Source organism: Pipistrellus hanaki (genome assembly GCF_964339955.1).
Source record: "Pipistrellus hanaki genome assembly, chromosome: X".
Classification (NCBI taxonomy): Eukaryota; Metazoa; Chordata; class Mammalia; order Chiroptera; family Vespertilionidae; genus Pipistrellus; species Pipistrellus hanaki.
In genome coordinates, this window is record NC_140524.1 from 70,289,403 (window position 1) to 70,314,778 (window position 25,376).

The following is a 25,376-nucleotide window of genomic DNA, read 5'->3' on the forward strand; positions in this document are numbered from 1 at the left end:
GTCGATGCTCAACCACTGAGCCACACCAACCAGGCTTTAGTTGTAATTTATGTGTGGTTTTGGAAACAGGCTAGTACTGCATTTACCTATGCCACCATCTTGACCAAAAGTCCTAATTTGTTTCTCTTATTGTATATAAACATGTCTAACTCTGTGCCTTTTGCTGAAACAACTAGATTGCAAGCTGTTTGAGGACAGATATCGTGGGTCATTGAATATGATCTATGAATTTGTTAAATTAAACACCCTTAGGTTACATACGCAATAATACATTAATCAAATACTGGAGCAACAACATACAGAGTGAGGCAACAGCAAATTTACAGTAGTGAGTAAAGCACAGTTTATTCTTGTATTATTATTTATTTATTATTTTATCATTTTCCCTATGGAAACTGTAAACCTACTTTTGTACACACACCCCCATTATCCATGCAGTGTGAAATTGCCAGGTAGCTCAGGCAGCATTGATTTGCTTCCCTTTCAGTGTAGGCTAACTTAATTAAGAGGCCCTGTAACAGTAGCCCAATCTTACATAAGCTGATTTCTGACAAGTCCTAATATTTAAAAACCCTGGGTTGTAATGACCACTAACGACTAAGGCTCAACCAACCAGAAATAAGTCCTGCACTCAGCGCTGACTGTTTTAGTTGCAGGCACGGTGCCCCAGCACTGACAGCTTAGGGGGCTGCGAATCAGGGCCAGAGAGAGGCCTGAAGAGAGAAGCAGGGACTGATCCATTGTCTCTGTGACAGCTTTTGATCAGCACTTGCCTCTCTCTCTCCCAGTCTGGCCAGCAGTTGTACCTCAATTTCTCTCCAGGCCTCCACTGGAGCTGCTAATCAGTCCCGCCTTTCTGATCAGGCCCCGTTGCAGGCCCAGAGGTGCTGACTGGCATAAAAACCAACCAGTCAGAACCAAATCTGGGTCAACTGTGTGGAGCCAATGGTTGCCTAGGAGGAAGAATTTTTGATGCTGACTGGCATTGAAACCGACCAATCAGAACCAAATCTGGGTCAACCGTGAGGAGCCAATGGCTGCCTAGGAGGTGGAGCTTTTGATGCTAACTGACATAGAAACAGACCAATCAGAACCAAATTGTCTGGCAGAGGAGGGCAGTTGGGGGCAACCAGGCCTTCTGGGGAGGGCAGTTGGTTGTGAGATCAGGCTGGCAGGGGAGGACCATTTGGGGGAGATCAGGCCAGCAGGGGAGGGCAGTTGGGGGCAACCAGGCCTGCAGGGGAGGGCAGTTGGTTGCGAGATCAGGCTGGCAGGAGAGGGCAGTTGGGGATGAGATCAGGCCAGGAGGGGAGGGCAGTTGGGGGCGAGATCAAGCATTCAGGAGAGGGCAGTTGGAGGCAATATCAAGCAGGCAGAAGCAATTAGGGGAAGACAGGCAGGCAGGCAGAGGCAGTTAGGGGCGATCAGGCAAGTGAGCAGTTAGGAGCCAGCTGTCCCAGATAAATTCTTATATTTATAACTTTGCTTCTCTTAGTACTTAGGCATATATACTTTTTAAAAGTTGAAATCATATTATATTAAGGGGTCATGGTTGATTAAGGGGCTATGGTTGGCTTTCTTCCATCTATACCTTCTTATCATTTTAAAGCAGTAATGTGTATGTAAATGCCTGGTGGTAATTCCTAGCTCTTAGGCAGAGGTTTTAATTTTATCAGAATAGTGATTCTCCATCCCAGGTCTTGCCCAGTGTTTTTATTTTATTTTTTAATTTTAATTTCTTTATTGATTAAGGTATCACATATTTGTCCTGAACCCCCCCATTCCAGTCACCCACTCCCTCCCCCACTCATACTCCCACCCCCCTATTGTCCTTGACCACTGGTTAGGTTCATATATATGCACATAAGTCCTTTGGTTGATCTCTCCTTTTATCCCCAACCCTCCCTTTGAGGTCCAACAGTCTGACCCATGGCTCCTTATCTCTGGGTCTGTTCTTGTTCATCAGTCTATGTTGTTCACCATTTCCCCTAGATGAGTGAGATCATGTCCTACTGGAAATATACTTATAAGAATCAAAAATGAAACAAGCAATAATCATTATGTTGAAAGGTATATTTCTTTCTGGGTCACCAGTTCTTTTGAGACCCTATTTCAAGGTCAAACAGTTCCTTATGTGTACATGTCAGCAATGATATTTCAGTTCTGGATGGTGGGCAAATGGTGGTAATGCAGGTCCAACCCTCTCTGGTTTGGTCCTGGACAACCTGCAGTGATACACAGCTGCTGACTGCTATTATGGCAAGGCGTCATCAGCGACTTCCATCTCTGGACTGCTTCTCTTCTGTCTTCATAGTTGGAGTAGTCCTGTCAATTCCTCTCTGTTGCCAGAATCCACATGGTCTCGGAGTTGTTTTCTGAAAATATACAAACATATTCTCGACCAAAAGTTAATAAAGGAATATTTTATATAAATTTGACTTGGGATCCTTTTTCATTTTTTGCTCAAATGATTTTCCTCTGGCTTGTTTTGACACCAAGTGTGTTTTTCATGGGTGTCTTGCGCCCAGTGTTTTTTAGAGTTGTCAAAATGGTACTACAAAATCATCCACACCTATATTTTGCTCTAAAGAGTCACTGGAAAAGGTACCTTATAGTATTCTGGAAAAAGGGGTTTGGGTGGCCAGTTCCAAGAAATTAAATGACTAAACTCCCATAATACTAGAAAGTGTTTCATAATAAGTGGTACTATACAAAACTGTCAGGAGCAGTTCAGGATGACAGTTCATTTATCTAACAAACAGACCATAGTAATTGAGAACCTGGGCTCCAGAGCCAGACAGACCCTGGTTTAAAGCCAATTCTGCAACTCACTAGTTGTGTACCCTTGCTAAGTATGTATTAATAGCAAAAGAAAATAATTTTACTGACTCAGCAGTTAAAAGCATTATTCAGCCGATGCAATCAGGGAGTACCTACCATACTCCAATCCTACTTTGACTCTGGTAGTTACCTGGATTTGGGCTCAGATAGCAGTTTTTGTTATTAATTGCTGTGAAACTTTTGGGTGAAGGCTATTAGAGTTTTCCTGGCTTTTGCTCAAGGACGTCAGTGCAGTCCCATCCTGATAATTATTCAATTACTTTCAACAGTTATTCTTGCAAGCCTTGTAGTTTGTCAGTTGGGCCAGGTTCACAGGTGGCACAGAAGGTAGAAAGGGAAAGGAGGCAAGGGAAAACTAGGAATCCAGTTTCATGTGTTTTAATCCTCTTACATTAGCACTATGAGCAAAATGCGTTGGGAGCACAAAGGAAGGGGTGATTAACTACCTAGAAAATTCAGGAAGGCAGCACAGAAGAAACTGGGTCCTTAAAAATGAATGAGATTGCCACCCACACAAAGGAAAAAAGGACCATTTATAGAGAAGAAAAGGTATATGCAAAAACAAAAGTATGCAAATTTAGAACACAGTAAGAACACAATGGTATGGCTGAAGTATAGAGTATATGCCATAGAATGGCTATCACGAGGACATTTTCATCTGTAATTCCACTTAACTATAGCTGGAACATCTAATGTATGAAAACCTCCTATAAGGTTTCTCAGAATTAAAGTAATCTAGGCTGCAGAACCCTACTGGAGCCAAAACTTAAAAGATCAGAAAAGAGTGATCTAGGGCACCATTGTTTATGGTCATACCACCTCATTTCTGGGTTTTTGAGTCACATAGGAAAGGTGAATAGGAAAACTCATGGAACCAAGATAAGAGAATGTATAGCTCAGCCAGTGTTGCCCAGTGGATAAGTGTCGACCCATGAACCAAGATGTCACTGGTTCCATTCCCAGTAAGGGAATATGCCTGGGTTTCAGGCTCAATCCCCAGTAAAGGGTGTGCAGGAGGCAGCCAATCAATGTTTCTGTCTCTCCCTCTTTCTTCTTCTTTCTCTAAAATCAATAAAAACCTATTTTTAAAAAAAGGAGTAGAGAAGGCATAGCCTCAGTGAGGATCTGGCAATATGACTGGTGCCTGGCATGTCTATAGAAGAAGTTGCTAATGGGGTCCAGCTTAGGGGAACTCTGTAGAGTTACTGTGTCTGCCACTGAAATTCATTTGGTACACGCAGGAGGAGGGTGCTAAAGATTGCTACATACTGATAAGGTCCCTGGCTTCCATCCACTGTCACAGGCAGAATAAATCTTTTTTACCCACAGCCCCTGCTGAACTTTTAAATCAGAGTTCTCCATATCTATTCTTTGGAGACTCTCCCAGCTATATATATTTGGAAATATGCAATAATGTGTCCTTTGGCTTTTATTAAAACACACTATCGTGAAAGCAAAATGTTTCAAATGTAAGTGCTTGTGCCCTTCATTCTGATTTAAAACTATTTTTATTTTAAGTAATGGGTGAACACCTCCTTTTCAGTTATGAAGGCAGCCATTGTTCTCAGATCTTTTTCCTGAGGCTTTAAACACTAAATTGCACCCATTTATTTCTTTAAAATATAATTCAAGTTAACCTCCTTGTTATAGTAACCTATTAGGAAAATTCATGCATTCTTTTCAACAAAATCCATTTTTTTTTGTTTTTATCCCCTACTTCAAGACTATTTCCATAACATGCATTTCACATGCCCAGTAATGGTATTGCCTACAACCTACAAGCACAGATTTTGTTTTGGAGGGTATTACTGGTTAATGTATCTCACTAAACCTGAGCCTTATTCACCTGATCATCACCTTCAGCAAATCATATCTTTTTACCTTACAAAAGGTTCTTTTTTTTCCTTTTTTTTTAATTTTTTATTTTTTTTAATAAGTTTTTATTGTTCATATTATTACAAAAGTTCCTTTTCCTTTTTTCCCCCCCACCATTGCTCTCCTCCACCAGGTTCCCACCCCACCCTCTGCCCTTTCCCCACTCCCCATTGTCCTCATCCATAGGTGCACAGTTTATGTTCAGTCTCTTCCCACATCCTCCTCTCCCCTTTTCCCCAAGAATCGTCAGTTCACTCCCCTTCCATACCTCTGATTCTATTATATTCAACAGTTAATATTGTTGATCAGATTTTTTTAATTTCCTTGGTTTTTAGATTCACTTGTTGATAGTTACGTATTTGTTGTTCATAATTTTTATCTTTATTTACTTTCTCTTCTGAAAGAACCCCCTTCAGCAATTCATATAATTCTGGTTTGGTGTTGATGAACTCCTTTAGCTTTTTTTTTTATTAGTGAAGCTCTTTATCTGACCTTCGATTCTGAGTGATAGCTTTGCTGGATAGATTATCTTTGGCTGTAGGTTCTTACTATTCATCACCTTGAATATTTCTTGCCATTCCTGTCTGGCCTGCATGGTTTCTGTTGAGAAGTCAGCTGACAATCGTATAGGTGCTCCTTTATAGGTAACTACCTTCTTTGCTCTTGCTGCTTTTAATATTCTCTCTTTGTCTTTTGCTCTTGGAATTTTAATTATGATGTGTCTTGGTGTGGTCCTCTTTGGATTCCTTTTGTTTGGAGTTCTGTGCGCTTCCTGGACTTGTAAGTCTAATTCTTTCACCAGGTGGGGGAAGTTTTCTGTCACTATTTCTTTCAGTATGTTTTCGATATCTTGCTCTCTCTCATCTTCTGGGACCCCCATAATTCTGATGTTGGTTCGCTTGAAGTTGTCCCAGAGGTTTCTTACATTATCTTCAATTTTCTGGATTCTCTTGCCTTCTAGCTTCTGTGGAGGAGTGTCTTCTGGTTCTTTATGTTCCAAATCTTTGACTTGATTTCTTGCAATCTTCCATTCTGTTTTAGGACTCTGTATAATATTTTTTTATTTCAGACAATGTATTCTTTATTTCTTGTTGATCCCTTATCATTTCTTGTTGATCCCTTATCATTTCTTGTTGACTCCTTATTAATTCTAGTTGATCTCTTTTCATATTCTCATAGGTCTTATCCATCTTTTCTAGGAAATTCTTGAAAAACCTTATAAGCGTAGATTTGAACTCTATATCCAGTCGCTTTTTGTCCTCCATTTCTTTCGTTTGTGATCTATTTCGTTGTCGCATTTTGCAGTTACAGATGGGACAGGATTTCATGGTGGAGCCTACAGCCTTGGCTTCCATCAGCTCCACCCTATGCGGTCTCAGTAATCCCCAGGGTCCTTCAGTACTCGCTGCAAAGCGCCTCTGAGAGATAGGTGCCCTCGATTTTCGCCTGCTGCCAAACAGTCTATGCTCTCCCCCAATGAGCCCGGTATTGTGGTTCAGTTCAGTTGGAAGTGGAGTTGGAGCCTCAGTCTCCTTCCGGCCAGGGCAATCCCGCGGCACAGCTGACCGTCCCTTCTCTGCGCGCAATGTGCGCGCCGCCAGGACCTCCTTTCACCGCTTCCCCGGGGTTCTGCCTTACAGCCCAGCTCCCTATGGATGAACCTGGGTCCCCGGGGTCTGGCCTAGAACTGGGATTCAGAGCAGTCAGAACTGGGGCCCAACACAGTCGGAGCTTTTATCTCCTTCCTGCTAGGGAACGCCAGCCAGGCACTCGGCCTCCCTCCTCTCCGGCTCCGTCCTCTCCGCGCTCCGCATGTCTCCATACCTTGGGCTTTTCCAGCTCCTCCGTGCTTCCTTCTCATTTTCTCCTTGCTTCTCGTTGTAGAATTTCCAGTCAGTCGACTTTCCTGTAGTTCTGGGTAATGTCCATTTTATATTTTAGTTGTATTTTATTGAAATTGTTGTGTGCGGCTGCGGCTAGGTGTTTACCTGGGTGCAGCCATGACAAAAGGTTCTTAGTTGTAGCCTTAGAATGAAGGAGAAAGAGGCTGTTAGAGTGAAATAAATTTTATTGTTACACTAGAGGCCTGGTGCACAAAATTCATGCACTAGGGGGGTTGCCCCTCAACTGAGCCTACACCCCCTCCCCTGCAGGCCTGATCCCCCCCAACTGCTCTCCTCTGCATGCCTGGTCACTCCAACTGCCCTTCCCTGCAGGCCTGGTTGCCCCTCACTGCTCTCCCCTGCCAGCCATCTTGTAACAATGTAGGAGCAGCCATCTTGTGACAACATGGGGGAGGCAATCTTGTGGCAACATGGGGTGGACATCTTGTGACAATGTGGGAGCAGACATCTTGTGATAACGTGGGGGCAGCCATCTTGTCATGACATGGGGGTGGCCATCTTGTGATAATGTGGGGGCAGCCATCTTGTGGCCACTTTGTGACCATGTGGGGTGGCCATCTTATGATGACGTGGGGGCAGCCATCTTTTGATGATGTGGGGGTTGCCACCTTGTGACAACGTGGGGGCGGCCACCTTGTGACATGACTGCGTGAGGGTCAGTTTGCATATTACCTCTTTATTTTATAGGGTATTTACATGAAGGATTATGAAGGCAGAAACCTGCCATGTTCATGTAGAACATGTCACCAAAGCTTAAACTTTAACATTGTAAAATTTCATTGGGTCACAAAGTAAACCAACAGTAACAAATTTACTTTGATTCCTGATCCTGTGGAAGGTACTAGAAAAATTCTCCAAAAGCCATTGTTCTATGCCCTAATAATCTAGACTAGCCCTATAACTAGTCCTTTTACTGAAACTTATAATATGGGAGAGAGGAAGAGGTAACTATTAACCTATAATATATTGAATCATGCTAGTTCTGTTTTTAATAAGAATGATTTAATATATCTTGCTCTTAAAGAATTGCCAGTATTGTAAATCATGATGAGACAGGATGTAGAAACATTGGAGCTTCCTTTGAATTACCTTTGAGTCTCACTAGTTGAGAATTTCTGGGCAGAATAAGGGAAATGCTTTATAGATAGCACTTACTAAGGACCATTTCACTCCTTACCTTAAAGGTACTGAGATTTAAGTTTCAACAACTATGTAATGTTTCACTGGGCTGGTGATGAGACTCCATGTGTTAACCCTAAATTCTTTACTTGCTGTTGAGCCAGCAGCAATTTCCCCTATGACCTCCTTTTCAGAAATAATCCTTTCTTCCTAGGGCTTTGCAGGATCACTTACACAGTAGTGGTAATTCATATGTTGCCATGCCAAATCCTGAATTTCACCAGAACTAAGCTTGCTCATGTGATAACCTATAAACAAATTAATCCTAATAAATAGTTTTAGATTTCCCTTCAAGGTGGTGTTCCAATTCCCATAAAAGGAATTGGCCCTTCTCTGGAAGGGAATAAGTGCCTACCCTTTCCTTCCACTACCTGGAGTAACTGTAGTTGTGATGTGTAGGAGGGACAGAGGCTAGTTATTTGTCTTGACTTCATGGGCACTTTTTTTTAAAAATATATTTTATTGATATTTCACAGAGAGGAGGAAGGGAGAGAGATAGAGAGCTAGAAGCGTCAATGAGAGAGAAACATCGACCAGCTGCCTCTTGCACACCCCCCACCAGGGATGTGCCTGCAACCAATGTACATGCCCTTGACCGTAATCCAACCTGGGACCCTTCAGTCCACAAACCGACGCTCTACCACTGAGCCAAACTGGCTTCAGCTTCATGGGCACATTTTTCTGGGGTATTTACCCTGGCATTTATTTCCTTGTAGGGTAAGCTCTTGTTACCTTGACTATAAAATAAAAATCAAAAATAGCCAAAACCGGTTTGGCTCAGTGGATAGAGCGTCAACTGAAAGGCACTGGGTTCGATTCTGGTCATGGGCTTGTGTCTTGGTTGCGGGCACATCCCCAGTGGGGGTTGTGCAGGAGGCAGCTATCAATGTTTCTCTCTCATCGATGTTTCTAACTGTCTATCCCTCTCTCTTTATCTCTGTGAAAAATTAATAAAATATATATTTAAAATGAAAAATATTTATTCTAATCAGTCTTCTGCATTGCTTTTATTTGATACTTGTGGTCCAGCGCACAAAATTTGTACACATTAAAAGGGGATTAATTAAAGGAAATATTTTAATATTGCTATTTGCCCTTTCTCTATAATAGAAGTGTCAGAGATGAAAGAAAATTAGTAGAATGTATATGAAAATATTCCTCCTGTCAGAGTCTGGGGTGCACCATGGGGCCCAGAGTCAAGTCCTTGCCTACTCACCCACATGAGACCCAGACCCAGTCGCCCCCCCCCCCCCAATTGGGCTAGATCCAGACCTGGCCAGTCCCACCCTTGTCAAGCCCTGCCAGGTGAGGGGCATAGCCTCAGGTCCCCTGGCCTGGCGCCAGGGTGGGTGTCACTGCCTGAGGTCCCCCAGCCCAGGCTGGAGCAGGGGGCACACCTTGAGATCCCATCAAGCTCCGTCGGGCAGAGGGCATGGACTGAGGTCTCCTGTCAAGCCCTACTAGGCATGGGGCACAGCCTCAGGTCTCCCGTCAAGCCCCGCCAGGTGGGGGTCACAGCTTCAGGTCCCCCAGCCCAGAAGTGGGGCGCAGGGGTGCACCTTGAGGTCCCCTGTCAAGCCCTGCTGGGTGGGGGTGTGGCCTCAGGTCCCCTGGCTCAGTGCCTGGGGAGGGGTACGTGGCTTGAGGTCCCAGGCCTGATGCCAGGGTAGAGAGTGTGGCCTGAGGTCCCCTCACAAGCCCCACTGGGGCAGAAGGTGGGGGAGCACACAGCCTCAAGTCCTTGCTGATTGTTGCTTAAGGCTCATTATAGGAACTTGGCCTCCACTGTTGGTGCCTCCATTTTGTGACAGAGTGACAGTCAATTTGCATATTCCCTCTTTATTATATTGGATGTCTTTTCTTAGGATTGTGTGTCCATGAGGACTGGCTACACCTATGTATTATAAAGTACATTTAGTGGTAAAAGCATAAAAGGATGCCCAGCCAGATTGGCTCAATTGGTTGAGTTTCGTCCTGTGCACAGAAAGGTTGCTGGTTTGATTCCCAGTCAGGGCACATGCCTGGGTTGCAGATTCATTCTCCAGTTTGGGAGCTTACAGAAGGCAATTGGTCGATGTTTCTCACATCAGTCTCCCTCCCCCCTCTCTCCCTTTTCCCTTTTCTCCTCTTTCCCTTTTCCCCTCTTCCCCTTTTCCCCTCTCTTCCTCTTCCCCTTTCCTCCTCTCTGCTTCTCCCACTCTCTCACTTTTCCCCTCTCCCTCTCTGTATGTCCTCTGACAAGGATATTTCCTTTAATTTTTAAAAACATAAGAAAGGGTGTAGTCTATAAAGCTTAAACTTTCGCCTATTGGAATGGTTAAGTTTTTCACTCTGGCTCTGTGACCTCTATCCTAGCAGGTGAGGTGGGGCAAAGTGGGTTCAGTCTTTTGTATGGAAAATAATGCTATAAGCCTAATATGCAAATTGACTGAACAGCAAAACCACCAATGGAACTTCTGGTTGCTATGACGTGCACTGACCACCATTGGCAGATGTTCAATGCAGGAGCTTCCCCGATCCAAGGCGGGTGCCAGCGGGGGAACCCTTGATCACTCCAACGGTTGCCCCACAGAGGGGGGCGACCTGCAGTGGCAATGGCAGGAAGCAGGCAGTGCCAGGCTGGCCAAGGCGGATGCCAGTGAGAGCCCCCCGATCATCCTGACAGTCGCCCCACAAATCCACCCAGATTGCCAGCCAGGCCTAGGGACCCTATCTATGCACAAATTTCATGCATCAGGCCTCTAGTCCTATATAATAAAGAGGTAATATGCAAATTGACCATCAATGTCCTTGCCCATATGGTCACAAGATGGCTGCCCCCATTATTCACAGGATGTCCCACAGGGATGGGGCCTAAACCAACAGTCAGACATCCCCAAGTGGTCCCAGATTGAAGAGAGTGAAGACTGGGCTGAGGGACAATCTTCTCCCCCCCACTCCCCCCCATGCACGAATTTTGTGTATCAGGCCACTAGTTAATAAATAAAAATACAAGAATAAACTTTGTTTCATGAACTCACAACTATAAGCCTACTTTTGCCCCACCCTGTATGTAAGTTGCCACATGACCCTGTTTTTTACAAAGACTGCACATTGATCTAGTTAAAGAAGAGACTCTCTTGAGAGGTGGGAAATGGAAACATGTGGCTATTGGAATATATGTAATTACAAAAATGTTTAGCACCTTAGATCAGGGGTCTTCAAACTACGGCCCGCGGGCCACATGCAGCCCCCAGGGGAGTCTGATCCTGCCCGCCAGGTTTTTTGGGCAGTGAGCGCAGCCAAGGTGTTACAGTAGGGATTAGTAGTTCATATAGTCCGGCCCTCCAGCTCTCTGAGGGACCGTGATCTGGCCCCCACTTTAAAAAGTTTGAAGACCCCTGCCTTAGATGGTCTATGTATATAGTTGAAAAAAATTAAATAACCAGTGTAAAGTTCACTAGTAAGCTTCACTTCAGAATTTTTTCCTGAAATGAGACATCATTTGTCATTGCAGGATGAAACTGTTGCTTGCATGGCTGCAGCCATTGATGCTGGAGTGGATCCAGAAGCTGTAAGTAATTGGCCCCTTGTGTAGAATCAGGAGCTTTAACTGTGTCATTGCCTATAATTTATCACTCAGCTGAGGAAGAGAATACCTGATTGCTGTCATCCTCCATAGAATGCCTTAGAAATCCAGAAATCTTGAATATAAATCTCAGCTTTGTAAAATTCCTAACTCAGATTGGCTCTATCTCTAACATTAAGTGTTAATAGGTGCCAAGGCTTCTCAGGTATGTCACTTTCTATATTTTCAGACTGGCTAACTGATTTCTTGTTAGGTGCTAGTATTCTGCATCAACTATCTAATAAGTTAAAATGAGGAAGGGAACAAATTGGGAAATCATGGCAAGGTCACAAGAGCATTAGAGAGGAAATGGAAGAGAATTTTTTCTCAGCATACTTTTCTATGTATGAGATGGTTAAAACCTAAAGGAACCAAAACATTTTGAGTATTCAAGTTGCAAGAACAGATAAAATATATTAGATGTTAGCTAAAGGTTATAGAGCAAAGTCAAAATGAAATCCTGGACAATTGTTTACTTGAGACAGCTTTTTCTCCCTAAAGCCAATACATATTGGTAATTTTCATATTCTGAAAGAAGACAGATGGGAGATAAATCAGGTGCAAAAGGTCAGCTTTTTGATAATAAATGAAACCTTCTTCATTTCCACCATTCCTAAAGTGCCATTTCCAGAGCCTTCTCTCCTTTAAGGATCCCTTAGAATGAGGTAAAAGTGAGAAATGTTGGCCTGATTAATAAAAAAAATATCAAGAGCCATGGCCAAGTGTTGTTTGAAGTGTTGTGCTGTGAACCAAAGGTTGCAGGTTCAATCCCCAATTGGGGCACATGCAGAAGGCAAATGATCAATGTTTCTCTCTCACATCAATGTGAGGTTTTGTTTTTTTTCTCTCTCTCCCGTCATCTTTCTCTAAAAAAAAAAAAAAAAAAAAAAAAAAAAAACCCAATAAAAATATATCCTTGGGTGGGGATTAAAAAAGAAAAAGAAAAAAATAAGAAATTTAGTTTGCTCTGAAAGAGTCAGTTAAAGGATATAAGAAATAAAATGCTTATGAGAGCAGGGAAATAGGCTAGCTCAATTTATTTTAGATATTTAAATGAATGTATGAGAAAGCCGAGTTTTAAAAGATCAAAGGTACTGGTAATGGAGAAATGGCTGTGAGACTTGATTAAGTAGTATCTAAGGAACTCCAATTACTTATTTCTCTTACAAATCATTATCCTGATCTTTTCCAGAAAGTGGAAACCTGTCTACAGACAAGCAGATCTTCTGATGGATTCACCACTCAACATGTTCTCCGTCAAGCTCAGATGTCTAAGGAGCTGGTTGAGTTGAATAAAGCCCTTGCACTGAAAGAGGCCCTAGCCAGGAAGATGACTCAAGATGACAGCCAATTACAACCAATTCAGTTCCAGTACCAGGTAAAATCTTTTCTAGCGCAGCATTTGTTAATGTCTACCATCTCTCTTGAATTGTAAGCAAAGAAAACAGGCAAACTGTTTTTGATGATGACAAGACAACATAATGTGTGTAAGACAACTACTATTGGTTTAAAAAAAAGAATACATTCTGGGTAGGGAAACTATAATTTTGTTTTACTTAATCTAATACCTTCTACAATAGGTTTTAATAAATCTATGTATATAAAAGCCTAAGCGACTGGCCCACCAGCCAACTATCTGGTAGCTGTGACGCACACTGACCACCAGGGGTAGATGCTCAATGCAGGAGTGGAAACCACAGGCATGGAAAGATGGAATAAACTGATGAATCTCAGTGGGAAGGGCAGAAGGGGGAGGACCAGAAGAGATTAACCAAAGATTTTATATGCATACTAGAGGCCCAATGCATGGATTCGTGCACCAGTGGGGTTCCTCAGCCTGACCTGTAAGGATCGGGCTGAAACCGGCTCTCCAACATCCCCTGAGGGGTCCCAAATTTCGAGAGGCTCAGTCCAGGCCGAGGGACCCAGCTGGTGCACGAATCCATGCACTGGGCCTCTAGTAGTTTGATGGTGTTATAATAGAAATGGTCCCTGCTTGAAGAAATTGTGTTCAAATAACTATGCTGGGGTTCTGAGAATGGTACATGGTCTCAGTGTCAATTATAAAGAGATTTGTAGTGGATATAACATGACTTGGCAAATGGCTGAACTTGTTTATCCTTATGGTGGTTTTAATTTGCTCTTGTTAATTCAGAGAATTTATCTTTACTTAAAGACAAGTCTTGGCTTTCAGGTTATTGGCAAGGTTACCCTTGCTCCGGACCTCATTTTTCCTTGTAGCCCAGTGTTTCCCATCCACAAAGGGATGTTAATAGGACTGATAGGTGGAAAGGGTGCATTGTTTTCCCATCCAGCTATAACCCCAAAGTCTTATATGCTAGTATCAAGAAATCCCTGAAACACTAATGCATTTCTACCACCATTTCCCCTAATTTTTCAGAGTAAGAACAAATAAAAAGGGGGGGTTTGCTATGTGATTTTTGCCACTTTATACCCCTATAGTAGAGGTAATAATTGAGTTGCCAATATGCCAATAGATGTTTTATTTTTTTTATTATCAGTCTTACTTAACTTTTTTTAAAACTTAATTTTTCTTTATGTCAAATAACTACATGTCTATAATTTATAAAAGTCAAATAGTACAATACTAACATTATCAATTGATTTTTCACTTTGGAAGACTGGAACATAGCTCTCTTATACAGCCACCCATGCACACTGCCTCACCTCTATCTTTAAAGATGATTATATATAGCCGAGACCGGTTTGGCTCAATGGATAGAGCATCGACTTGGGGACTGAAAGGTCCCGGGTTCGATTCCGGTCAAGGGCATGTACCTTGGTTGCGGGCATATCCCCAGTAGGGGGTGTGCAAGAGGCGGCTGATCAATGACTCTCTCCATCGATGTTTCTAGCTCTCTATCTCTCTCTCCCTTCCTCTCTGTACAAAATCAATAAAATATTTTTTTTTTTAAAAAGATGATTATATATAAAAAGAAAGGAAAAAAAGGTATTTTATCACAGTGTTTGATTAAATAGTTTATGTTTACATTTTTATGATTATGTCTGTATGTAAATGTTTAACAGCTGAGTCATATAGTATAATATGATTTCTTTCCTTTCTTATATAGCTTTTTGTTTATCCCGGAGTTAATAATATCATTTTTAATTTATTTTTTTATTTAAGTATAGTTGGTATACAATATGTTCATTTCAGGTGTACACTATAGTGATTTGACATTTTTACACCTTACAGCAGGGGTCTTCAAACTACGGCCCACGGGCCACATGCGGCCCACAGAGGAGTCTGATCCGGCCTGCCAGGCTTTTTGGGCAGTGAGCGCAGCCGAGGTGTTACAGTAGGAATTAGTAGTTCATATAGTCCGGCCCTCCAGCTCTCTGAGAGACCGTGATCTGGCCCCCACTTTAAAAAGTTTGAGGACCCCTGCCTTACAGTGTGACCACCCCACTAGTTCTAGTAATCATCTTTCCCTGTGTAAACTTGTCACAATATTATTGACTATATTCCCCTTCTCTTATTTAAGCAAGGGCCTCTTTCAGTGCAAGGACATCTCACCACCACCCCTTCTAATAACCATCCCTTTGGTCTGTTTGCATGGGTCTGTTATTTATTTGTTTTGTTTTTAGATTCCACATATTAATAAAACCATTGCTCTGTAATATTTCAGTGTGTGTGTGTATGTGTGTGCCACATCTTTTCCCATTCATCTATTGATGGACACCTAGGTTGTTTCTACATCTTGGCTGTTGTAAATAATGCTGCAGTGAAGATAGCAGTGAATGAATATTTTCAAATTAGGATTTTGAATTTCTTCAGATAAGTACACAAAAGTTGAATTGTTGAGTTGTATTGTGTATCTGTTTTTAATTTTCTTAAGGAATCAACACACTGTTTTCCATAGGGCTGCACCAGTTTGCAGTCCCACCAACAGTACAAAAGGATTCCCTTTTCTATACATTCTCATCAACATATGTTATTTGTTGACTTTTTTCATAATAGCCATTCATTGTTTTTATTTACATATCCCCAACAATAATTGATATTGAACATCTTTTCATGACTGTTAGTCATCTGTATGTCTTCTTTAGAAAAATGTCTTTTCATGTCCTCTGCCCATTTTTCAGTTGGATTATTTACTTTTTTTTGTTATTGAATTGTATGAGTTTTTATATATATATATATATATATTTTGAATATTGACCCCTTATTAGAGATGTTGTTTGCAAATATCTTCTCCCATTTAGTTAGTTACCTGTTTGTTTTATTGAAGGCTTTTTTGGCTGTGCAAAAGCTTTTAATTTGATGTAGTTCCATTTGTTTATTTTTGCTTTGGTTTCCCTTGCTTGAGAGGACATACCCTAAAATATATTACCTCAGACTAATGTGAAATTGTTTACTTTCTATGTTTTTTTATAGTTTTTATGGTTTTAGTCCTTACATTTAAATCTTTACCCCATTTTGAGGAAGTTTTGTATATTTTGTACAAGAGTGGTCCAGTTTTAGGGTTTTATTTGCATGTATCTGTCCAGTTTTCCCAGCACCACTTGTTTAAGAGACTGTTATGACTCCAGTGTATATTTTTACCTTTATCATAGATTAGTTGGCCATATAAGTGAGGGTTTATTGCTGGGCTCTCTATTCCTTTCTGTTTATCTATGTGTCTGTTTTTATGCCAGTACCACTGTTTTGAATACTTTTGTATTAATTAATTATTTTTATTTATTGTTGAAAGTATTACATATGTTTCCATTTTTCTCCCATTGACCCACTCCAGCCCACCTCTGCTTCTCTTCCCCCACCCTAAGCCTTTAGCACCCTATCATCTGTGTCCATGGGTTATACATGTATGCATACAGGATCTTGGTTGATTACCTCCCACCTACCCTCCCTTGCCTTCCCTCTGAGATTATACACTCTTTTCTATGCTTCCATGTCTCTGGATCCACTCCATTCATCAGTTTATTTTGTTCATTGGATTCCACATATGAGTGCAGTCATGTTGATACTTGTCTTTCTCTGACTGACTTACCAGATATATCAGTTAATAATGTGGGGTTTTTTTCAATAGATGGAGTTACAAATATGTTGATGCATATGCAATTTGATATGTATGCTGTTTTATTGTATTGACAGCAAGCTTCAAAACTTCATATGTTGATTTGCTGAAGATGTTAACATCATTGCCAGAGGCTAAGACCAACCAGTAGTTAGCATAATTATGCAAGAAGTCCACTGGAAGGCTAATGGACTTTGATGTTCAGCAAGGGCTGAAAATCAGCATAATATTGCCCTGCTTTTGGCTGAATGGCTGAAGGCAAGCCCCTAACCCAATAATCCTTTTACTGTTTACCAAACATTACCTTTGATATCCCTGTTTGCACTGCTGGCCCCCACCTGTGCACCAGGCCTCTATCCTATCTAATAAAAGAGTAATATGCAGATTGACCATCACTCCAACACACAAGATGGCTACCCCCATGGGTCAAAAATCCTGCCCCCATGTGTACACAAGGTGGCCAACACAAGATGGCCAGAAGGGGAGGGCAGTTGGGAGGGACCAGGCCTGCAAGGGAGAGCAATTGTGGGCAATCAGGCAAGCAGGGGAAGACAGTTGAGAGGCACCAGGCCTGCAAGGGAGGCCTGTTGGGGGTGATCAGGCAAGCAGGGGAGGGCAGTTGGGATGACCAGGCTGGCAGAGGAGGGAAGTTGGGGGCAAACAGGCTGGCAGGGGAGCAGTTAGACATCAATCAGGCTGGCATGAGAGGGGTTAGGGGATGATCAAGCTGGCAAGCAGAGTGGTTAGGGGCAATCAGGAAGAAAGGCAGGTGAGCATTTGGGAGCCAGCAGTCCTAGATTGTGAGAGGGATATCCAACTACCTCAAGGGGTCCCAGATTGGAGAGGATACAGGCTGGGTTGAGGGTCACCCCTTCTCACCCCCCCCCCCTGTGCACAAATTTTGTGCACCGGGCCTCTAGTCTTATCTAATAATAGACAAACATGTAAATATGTAAATAACCATACCTTCGCTACACCCTTAGCCAATCAGAATGAGTATGCAAATGAACCAAAAAATATGGTGGTTAATTTGCATACATAGGCGCCCACGAACATCCTGGCACCCAGGTCACTGTGAGGTAAGGCTGCGTGGGTCCAGAGCAGCCTGGGAAGGGACTGAGCCAGAGGGTTCCTGGGCAGGGTCAACCTGCAATCAGAATGAAGAGGCAGGAGAGGAGCCTGGGATCGCAGGGAGCTGGGGGTGCCCTGCCCAAGGTCGCCCATAGGCTTTAGGCCAGGGCAGAGCCCAGCCCATGATTGGTGTGAACTATAGAGGAAACACCTTTTCTGACTGCACATTGGCTAAGCTCCCTGTATATCCACTGGTAATATTCTTAGTAACTTGTGTAATAAGAATCCAAAGAGGTGATTTAGGGTTTTTCCACCACACTCCTGGAGGAAAAAATGAAGGTCCGCTGCTGGAGGGCTAAGAAATGTCATATCCTGCCCTAGCTGGTTTGACTCAGTGGATAATGCCTCAGCCTGCCGACAGCAGGGTCTGGGTTCGATTCAGATCTAGGGCATATACCTAGGTTGCAGGCTCCTCCCTGGCCAGGGCCCAGATCAGGGCTCATACAGGAGGCAACCAATCAAAGTGTTCCTCTCACTTTGATGTTTCTCTCTGTCTTCCCCTCTCTTTTACATTCTCTAAAAGTCAATGGAGACATATCTTCAGGTGAGGAGAAAAGAAAGGAAGGAAGGAAGGAAGGAAGGAAGGAAGGAAGGAAGGAAGGAAGGAAGGAAGGAAGGAAGGAAGGAAGGAAGGAAGGAAGGAAGGAAGGAAGGAAGGAAGGAAGGAAGGAAGGAAGGAAGGAAGGAAGGAAGGAAGGAAGGAGAGGGGAGGAAGGGAAGGAAGGGAAGGAAAGGGAAGGAAAGAAAGGAAAGAAAGAAAGAAATGCATATCCTATGAAAGACACATCTTGAAAATGCCTAAAGAAAGTTGTCATTTTTTCTTGGTGAAGGGACTGGAGTCCGTGTTGATGAAAACACCTTGGTGGCTGTGGTGACTGGCAGTGGCTGCAGCAGCGGGGTGATGGGACTGGTGCCTTCCGCTGATCAGCCCAGTTGCCTCCCACAAAGGGAGGCCAGACTACGTAGGACATTCCCTGAGGACTCCCTGTATGTGAGAGGGGACAGGTTAGGCTGAAGGACCCCCCACCCCCAGTGCACGAATTTGATATATTCTTGCAAGAATGTAAGCTCAGCTTCTACCCATAGGTACCATCTTTGACTGACTATAATAATCTCAGTTTTTCATTTACTTAGTCTTCTATGTACCTGTTAATAATTTATCTCCAAACTTAACAGAATGATGAAACTCCTCTCAGTGTGGTCAACTACACCAGATAAATTTATCAATCCCTTTATTTTTTTAAGACAACCCTCCTGAAAATCTTCTGTCCTGGTTTGCTTTCTCTTGGCCTACTGAGAAAGCAAATCTTTGACCATTCACCTTAGGAATCTGTTTCATGTCTCATGTCTTCCCCCTTCTTGTGATACACCTTTTTGTAGAATACAAACCATAACTTTCTAAGAAAGTGTACATGAGAGGAAAATATTTTAAGCGGTTGCATGCCTGCAAATTTTTTTTGTTGTTGTTCTTCTTACACTTATTAATTTGGCTAGATTTAGAATTCTACAATGGAAATTTTCTTCCCCAGAATTTTGAGGGCTTTGCTCCATTGTCTTCTTCTTCCATTGTTGCTATTAAGAAGTCCATTATAATTTGTGATGGCTTTTTATTTTACCTGTATTTTTTCCTGTGGAAACTTTTAGAATCTTTTCATTGTCCCAAAGTGTTATTTAATTTCATAGTGATGCACCTTGATATGGGTCTTTTCTCATTTATTGTGCTTGGTGCCTGGTGTGTACTTTCATTCTAGAATTTTGAATTCTTCTTTAATGGGAGGTTTTCTTATATTATCTTTTTACTAGACCAGTGTTTTTCAACCTTTTTTGGGCAAAGGCACACTTGTTTCATGAAAAAAATCACGAGGCACACCACCATTAGAAAATGTTAAAAAATTTAACTCTGTGCCTATATTGACTATATATAAAGTAATTCTCTTAAATAGGAATCAAATAAACACAAAGAAAGTATTTTATAATTTATTATGAAATATTAAGTAAACAAAATAGTGAAAAATTATAAAATTCTTGTCTTGTCTGCACCTACGGCACACCAGGCAACATCTCGCGGCACACTAGTGTGCCGCGGAACAGCGGTTGAAAAACGCTGTACTATACTATGTATTTTTAATTGATTTTTTTTATTGACTAAGGTATTACATACGTGTCCAATATTCCCCCAGTGCCACCCCACTCCACTCCTGTACATGCCCTCACCCCCCTGCTGTCTCTGTCTACTGGTTATGCTTATAATGCATGCATACAAGTCTTTTAGTTGATCTCTCCCTCGTACCCCCAACCTCCTCTACCTTCCTTTTGAGGTCTGACGGTCTGATGGATGCTTCTGTCTCTGGGTCTGTTTTTGTTCATCAGTTTATGTTGTTTATTATAATCCACAAATGAGTGAGATCGTGTGATATTTATCTTGCTCTGACTGGCTTATTTCACTTAGCATAATGCTCTCCAGATCCATGCATGCTATTGCAAATGGTAGGAGTTCATTCTTTTTAACAGCAGCATAGTATTCCATTGTGGATGTACCACAGTTTTCTAATCCACTCATCTGCTGATGGACTCTTAGGCTGTTTCCAAATGTTAGCTATGGTAAATTGTGCTGCTATGTTTTTTTGTTTGTTTGTTTGTTTTTTACGGATATAGTGTTTAGCTTTAAGAATAGAAGTTAAATTTTGTTGAGGTTCTCTTCTTTTTTTCTTACCTCTGTTTCTTCCAAGTTTTTTACTTTAGTGTTTTTGTTTTGGTCTTTTTTTCAGGTAAGAAACATGCCCCAAATGTTCAATGATCTTCAGCTGTTCATTTATATTTAACAGGGAGGCACTAAAAACAATAGGAAGTTCTATATACATGGGTTTCTCTTGGGCTGATCAGTTTCTAATAAAGAAATCTTTCATTCATTGTCCTGCCTGGAGTTATGTGGGAAAAGAGGTGGTATGCCCTACTTCTGGTAACCCAGAGAAAATAAGGGAGTTGGAGTCTTTCCAGTCATTTACAGATACTTATTTAATCCTCCATCAGCAGTATGATACTTTATCCCTGCCTTCCACTATGTTTGCTGTCTGTGAGTTCAGCCCATTGGGTTTGGTCTGTCCAGAGAGGAAATCTGTGCTCTTCTCTAGTTCTATAGTATAAATTGGCTTATTGCTTCTTGTCATTTGTCCTATAGGTGTATTTTAGCTTTTCAATTCTGTTAAGTCAGTTATCACTTGTTTTCCTTTTACAAAATTGTGTTTATGTCTTTTGACTGCTCTTTTCATCTTTGTCAATTTATACCCTTCTTTTAGTTCACTTTAATGGGATTAGGAGGGAGTAAATTAAATATGTAGCTCAGTCTCCATGTTAACAGGATTTAAAATGAAGCTTTTTTTTTTTTAGGTTGAATGTATTTTGGCCTTTGCAGGGTAAACAAAGGATTAATGGTTAAGCTTAAAAATTATTCCTCTTTTCTTGTACTCTTTTTTTTAATTAATTTTATTAATTTTAATATTTTTATTTTCTAATTAGAGTTGTGGTACAATATAGTTTCAGATACACAATCTAGTGAGTGTACATTTATATAATTTATTGTACAAAGTGATCATCCTGATAAATCTAGCACCATCTAACACCATGCATAGTTATTATAATACTAGTGACCCAGTACACAAATTCATGCACATTGAAAGGAAATTAGTTAGAAGAAATATTTAAATATCATTATTCACCCTTTCTCTATAATAGAAGTGTCAGCCAAATTCATGATCAACAATGACAGATCGAAACACACATGTACAATTGGCGCCAGCAAGAGCTTTATATATATACATGAGTGACCAGATTATTATGATCTCTGAATGCATAATAATCTAGCCACTCAGTGTATATCCTATGTAATAAAAGGCTAATATGCAAATTGTCCCCTCAACCAGGAGTTTGACCTGCAGGCAGGCCGGCCAACCGCCCATATCCCCTCTGTCCCTGGCCAGGCAGGCCGAACCCCACCTATGCACGAATTCATGCACCGGGCCTCTAATACACACACACACACACACACACACACACTCAAAATGAGTGGCCAGATTATTATGCGTTCAGAGATCATAATAATCTAGCCACTCAGTGTATATAAACTTGCTTAATTAGGCCTGCTTTCTGATGTAGCTAAACTTTTTCCAGTCCAGTGAAGCACCCCAACTTCTCTTAAAGGTAATTGTTAGCAACACAGCAGTAGATATCAACACAATGTAGATTATTATTGTAGATCACACAGGGAGAACAAAGGGTAACATATTTAACTGCAGCAGTATTTGACTATATTCTGCACAGTGAGAAAACCTGAAGTCATTTTCAAGGTCCACCATTTCTTCTTTTCAGTTGAGTCAAGTTTCTAAGCTTTCTAAATCTCTGTTTTCTGGCTAATGAAAAGGAATTAGGATTCCAATGAGTCTCCTATCTACCTACTTCAAGACTTCTGTGAGGATCAAATGAGATGAGGCATGGGAAAACCCTTCACAGACATTTGGTTAAAATATAAAAATCTTTCTACCTGGCTATAAAGCAAGTTGTGTTCCTGGGCTGAACAAACTCCAGGGAGGGTAGTTGCTAGGGAGAGGAAGCTGGGCATTGCTACATCATGTCCTTACCCAGCACCCACAGCCACCGTTTCTCTGCTAGGCTGGCCCGTGGGCCACATTTTGCACCATGGGGTCTCAGCAGCTTCAGCTGTGATTTGGTGGGCTGTCACTCCAGCGTGGTGGCAGGGCCTGTGTCCCACTGTGGGGAAGCTGAGTGTTGCTTTGTGGGTGCTAGGTCCGTGGTGCCATTTTTTCTGTAAATGGCCAGTGCATGTCACAGCAGCTCCTATGTTGAGCGTCTGCACCCTGGTGGTCAGTGCACATCATAGCAACTGGTCAGATGGTTGGACACTTAGCATATTAGCCTTTTATATACTACCGTTTCCCCAAAAATAAGACATCCTCCGAAAATAAGACCTAGCACATGGAAAGATAAGACATCCCCTGAAAATAAGACCTAGCGCAACTTTAGGAAAAAAAATTAATATAAGACACTGTCTTATTTTCGGGGAAACAGGGTAGTATATAGACTGGAGGCCTAGTGCACGAATGCATGGGTGGGGTCCTACTGGCCCAGCCGGGGGATAGGGGGTTGCAGGAGATTGGCCTGCCCGCCCTCAGTAGGGGGGGGGGGCAATTAGGGGTGAGTCAGTGAAGGGAAGGGGCTGTGGGTGGTTGGCTGGATGGCCCCACCTCCGATTGGGATGGGAAGTTATTGAGGGTGGGGCCAGCCAGGGGGAGGGACTGTAGGCAGTTGGCCAGCTAGCCACAACCCTGATCAGGGTGGGTGGGCCGGTCAGGGGCCAGGCTGGCCAGGGGGAAGGGCTGCAGAAGTTTGGGGGGGGGGGGCAGTAGGGGTCCCAATCAGGCCAGTTGGCTGCTGCAATAAGTGTGATAGCGACTAGTCGTTCCATCCATTCTGGTCACTGGGCTTTTATATAGAGAGATTATTGACTATATTTTCTGTGTTGTACTTTACAGCCCCATGACTATTCTATACCTGCTAATCTGTACTTTTTTTTTATTCTTATTGTTAAAAAGTATTACATATGTTCACTTTATCCCCCATTGTCCTCTGGCAGCCCACCCCCATTCCCTAGCCCAGGCCTTCAACACCCCCCTATCGTCTGTGTCCATTGGTTATGGTTACGTGCATACAAGTCCTTTGATTGATCTCTTACCCCCCCCTCCCACCCTCTGCCAATTGACTGCCTCTCTTTTTCTAAAAAATAAGGTAGTTTTTTGTTCTAAACCAGCGGTTGCCAACCACTTGTCTGTGAGGCCTGAAAGATTGGCAACTGCTGATTTAAGGAAACCTTTGGAACAGCGTTTGCCAACCGGTGGCCCACAGGGTCCAAAAGGCTAGTGACCACTATTCTAAACTTTTCTGTCACTGTGAAGCATCGCCATAGAAAAATTTGAGAAGGTGTAGCTTTTAATGAAGATTATCATGAGTTATAGTAGCCTAGGAATAATTCCTTTCATGGAGTTGGTGAGGCAATTATTGACTGAATATGGGATATATAATGAAGACATACTATTTTTTACCCATCTGATTGCTACAAATTTGGAAGTGTAGTGATATCAAATGTTGACAGAATGCAGGAAAACAAGTGCTCGTATACATAGCTGGCAAGAGTATAAATTGGAACAGCCACTTTGGAAGACAATTTGGCAGTTTCTATTGAAATAGAAAATGTGTACCCACCATGATCCTATAATTCCACTTGTCTCTACCCTAGAAAAACCTTGCACATGTGCACAAGACATATACTAGTGTAAGAATATTTAATTATGGAAAAAAACAGAATGAGATAGATGTATATATGCCCTGATATAAATAAATCTCCAAGACCAGGTTTTAAAAAAGGCAAGTTACAGAATAATATATACATAAAGTGTAATTCTACTTATCTTTATTTATTTTTTTAAAATATATTTTATTGATTTTGTACAGAGAGGAAGGGAGAGAGATAGAGAGTTAGAAATATCGATGAGAGAGAGTCATCGATCAGCTGCCTCTTGCACACCCCCTACTGGGGATATGCCCACAACCAAGGTACATGCCCTTGACCGGAATCGAACCCGGGACCTTTCGGTCCCCAAGCCAATGCTCTATCCATTGAGCCAAACCGGTTTCGGCTCTACTTATCTTTAATACATTGTAATAGGTATACACAGATACATATATGCACATTTGTGTGTATATACTATATATATTATCTATTGACATATAGTATACTAGAAATTTTCTACAGTATATTTATTAATTACATATGTAGTCCATGCACTTACATATATGTGTAGAAAATTAGTCTATGTAAACATCTAGAAAAATATCTGGAAGGTCTGGTTTAAGCCGATAACAGTGGTTACTTCTGGAGAGGGGACTGGAATTTTGGCAGGGGTGGGGCAGTCATGGGGACTTGCGCTTCATATGTTTTACTTGAACTTTTTTTTACAAGAATGTGTTCATGTGTTAGTTCTATAAATATACACACATATACACATATATTATTGCCAGTTTAAATATGCAGGGTAACTCTAAAACAATGAGTTGGATTTTTGTTGGTTATACAGAAGTGGCTCAGTATGTTTTGTGGAAAACAGCTCTTGCCAATTTAGAAAGCTTGTTTGATAAAGCCCCCCCTAACCTGCCTCTGCTTCTTTGTGTGATTTCACTACTGGTCTAAGGCCTGCTTACAATCTTCTTGGCTGTCAATCACTCAGTCACTTATTTTCCTTTCATCTTTTTTAGTTATGATAACAGGAAAGAATCTGTTCATTGGGTTTTCCCAATCTTGAAAAGTGCCAACTTAACTTGTTTCCTAAATGCATGCAGAACTATAGTTGCTACTGAATACTAGTACATATGTTTGAAAGTTCTGAATATAAGGATGTTTGTGCAGCCCTTACAGTTTATAAAATGTCTATTTTTTTGTCTTATTTATATTTCCAACAACCCTGTGAAGTAAATTGTATTGTTACCTGTTTATATAGATAGGGAAATGCTTGGTGGTCCCCACGACCACCCCCAGGTTCGACAATTCTTCAAGGAGGACTCACAGGACACAACATATAGTCATAGTCACAGCTAAGATTTATTACAGTGAAAGGATACAAAGCAAAACAGCAAAGGGAAAAGGCACATGGGGCAAAATCTCAAGGAAATCAGGTACAAGCTTCCAAGAATCTTCTCCCAGTGGAATCACCCAGTATGTGCCTACTTTTTCCA

The 25,376-nt window shown here is 41.8% G+C and overlaps 1 protein-coding gene across 1 annotated transcript in view; it reads left to right on the top strand.

The window, feature by feature from the left end:
• The window catches only part of KIF4A (kinesin family member 4A), a 143,095-nt gene that overhangs the window by 68,590 nt on the left and 49,129 nt on the right, over window positions 1–25,376 (top strand). The window contains exons 14-15 of the mRNA XM_084869809.1: window positions 11,296–11,352; window positions 12,599–12,784. Coding sequence (XP_084725935.1) covers window positions 11,296–11,352; window positions 12,599–12,784 — 243 coding nt within the window. The remainder of the gene's footprint in view (window positions 1–11,295; window positions 11,353–12,598; window positions 12,785–25,376) is intronic.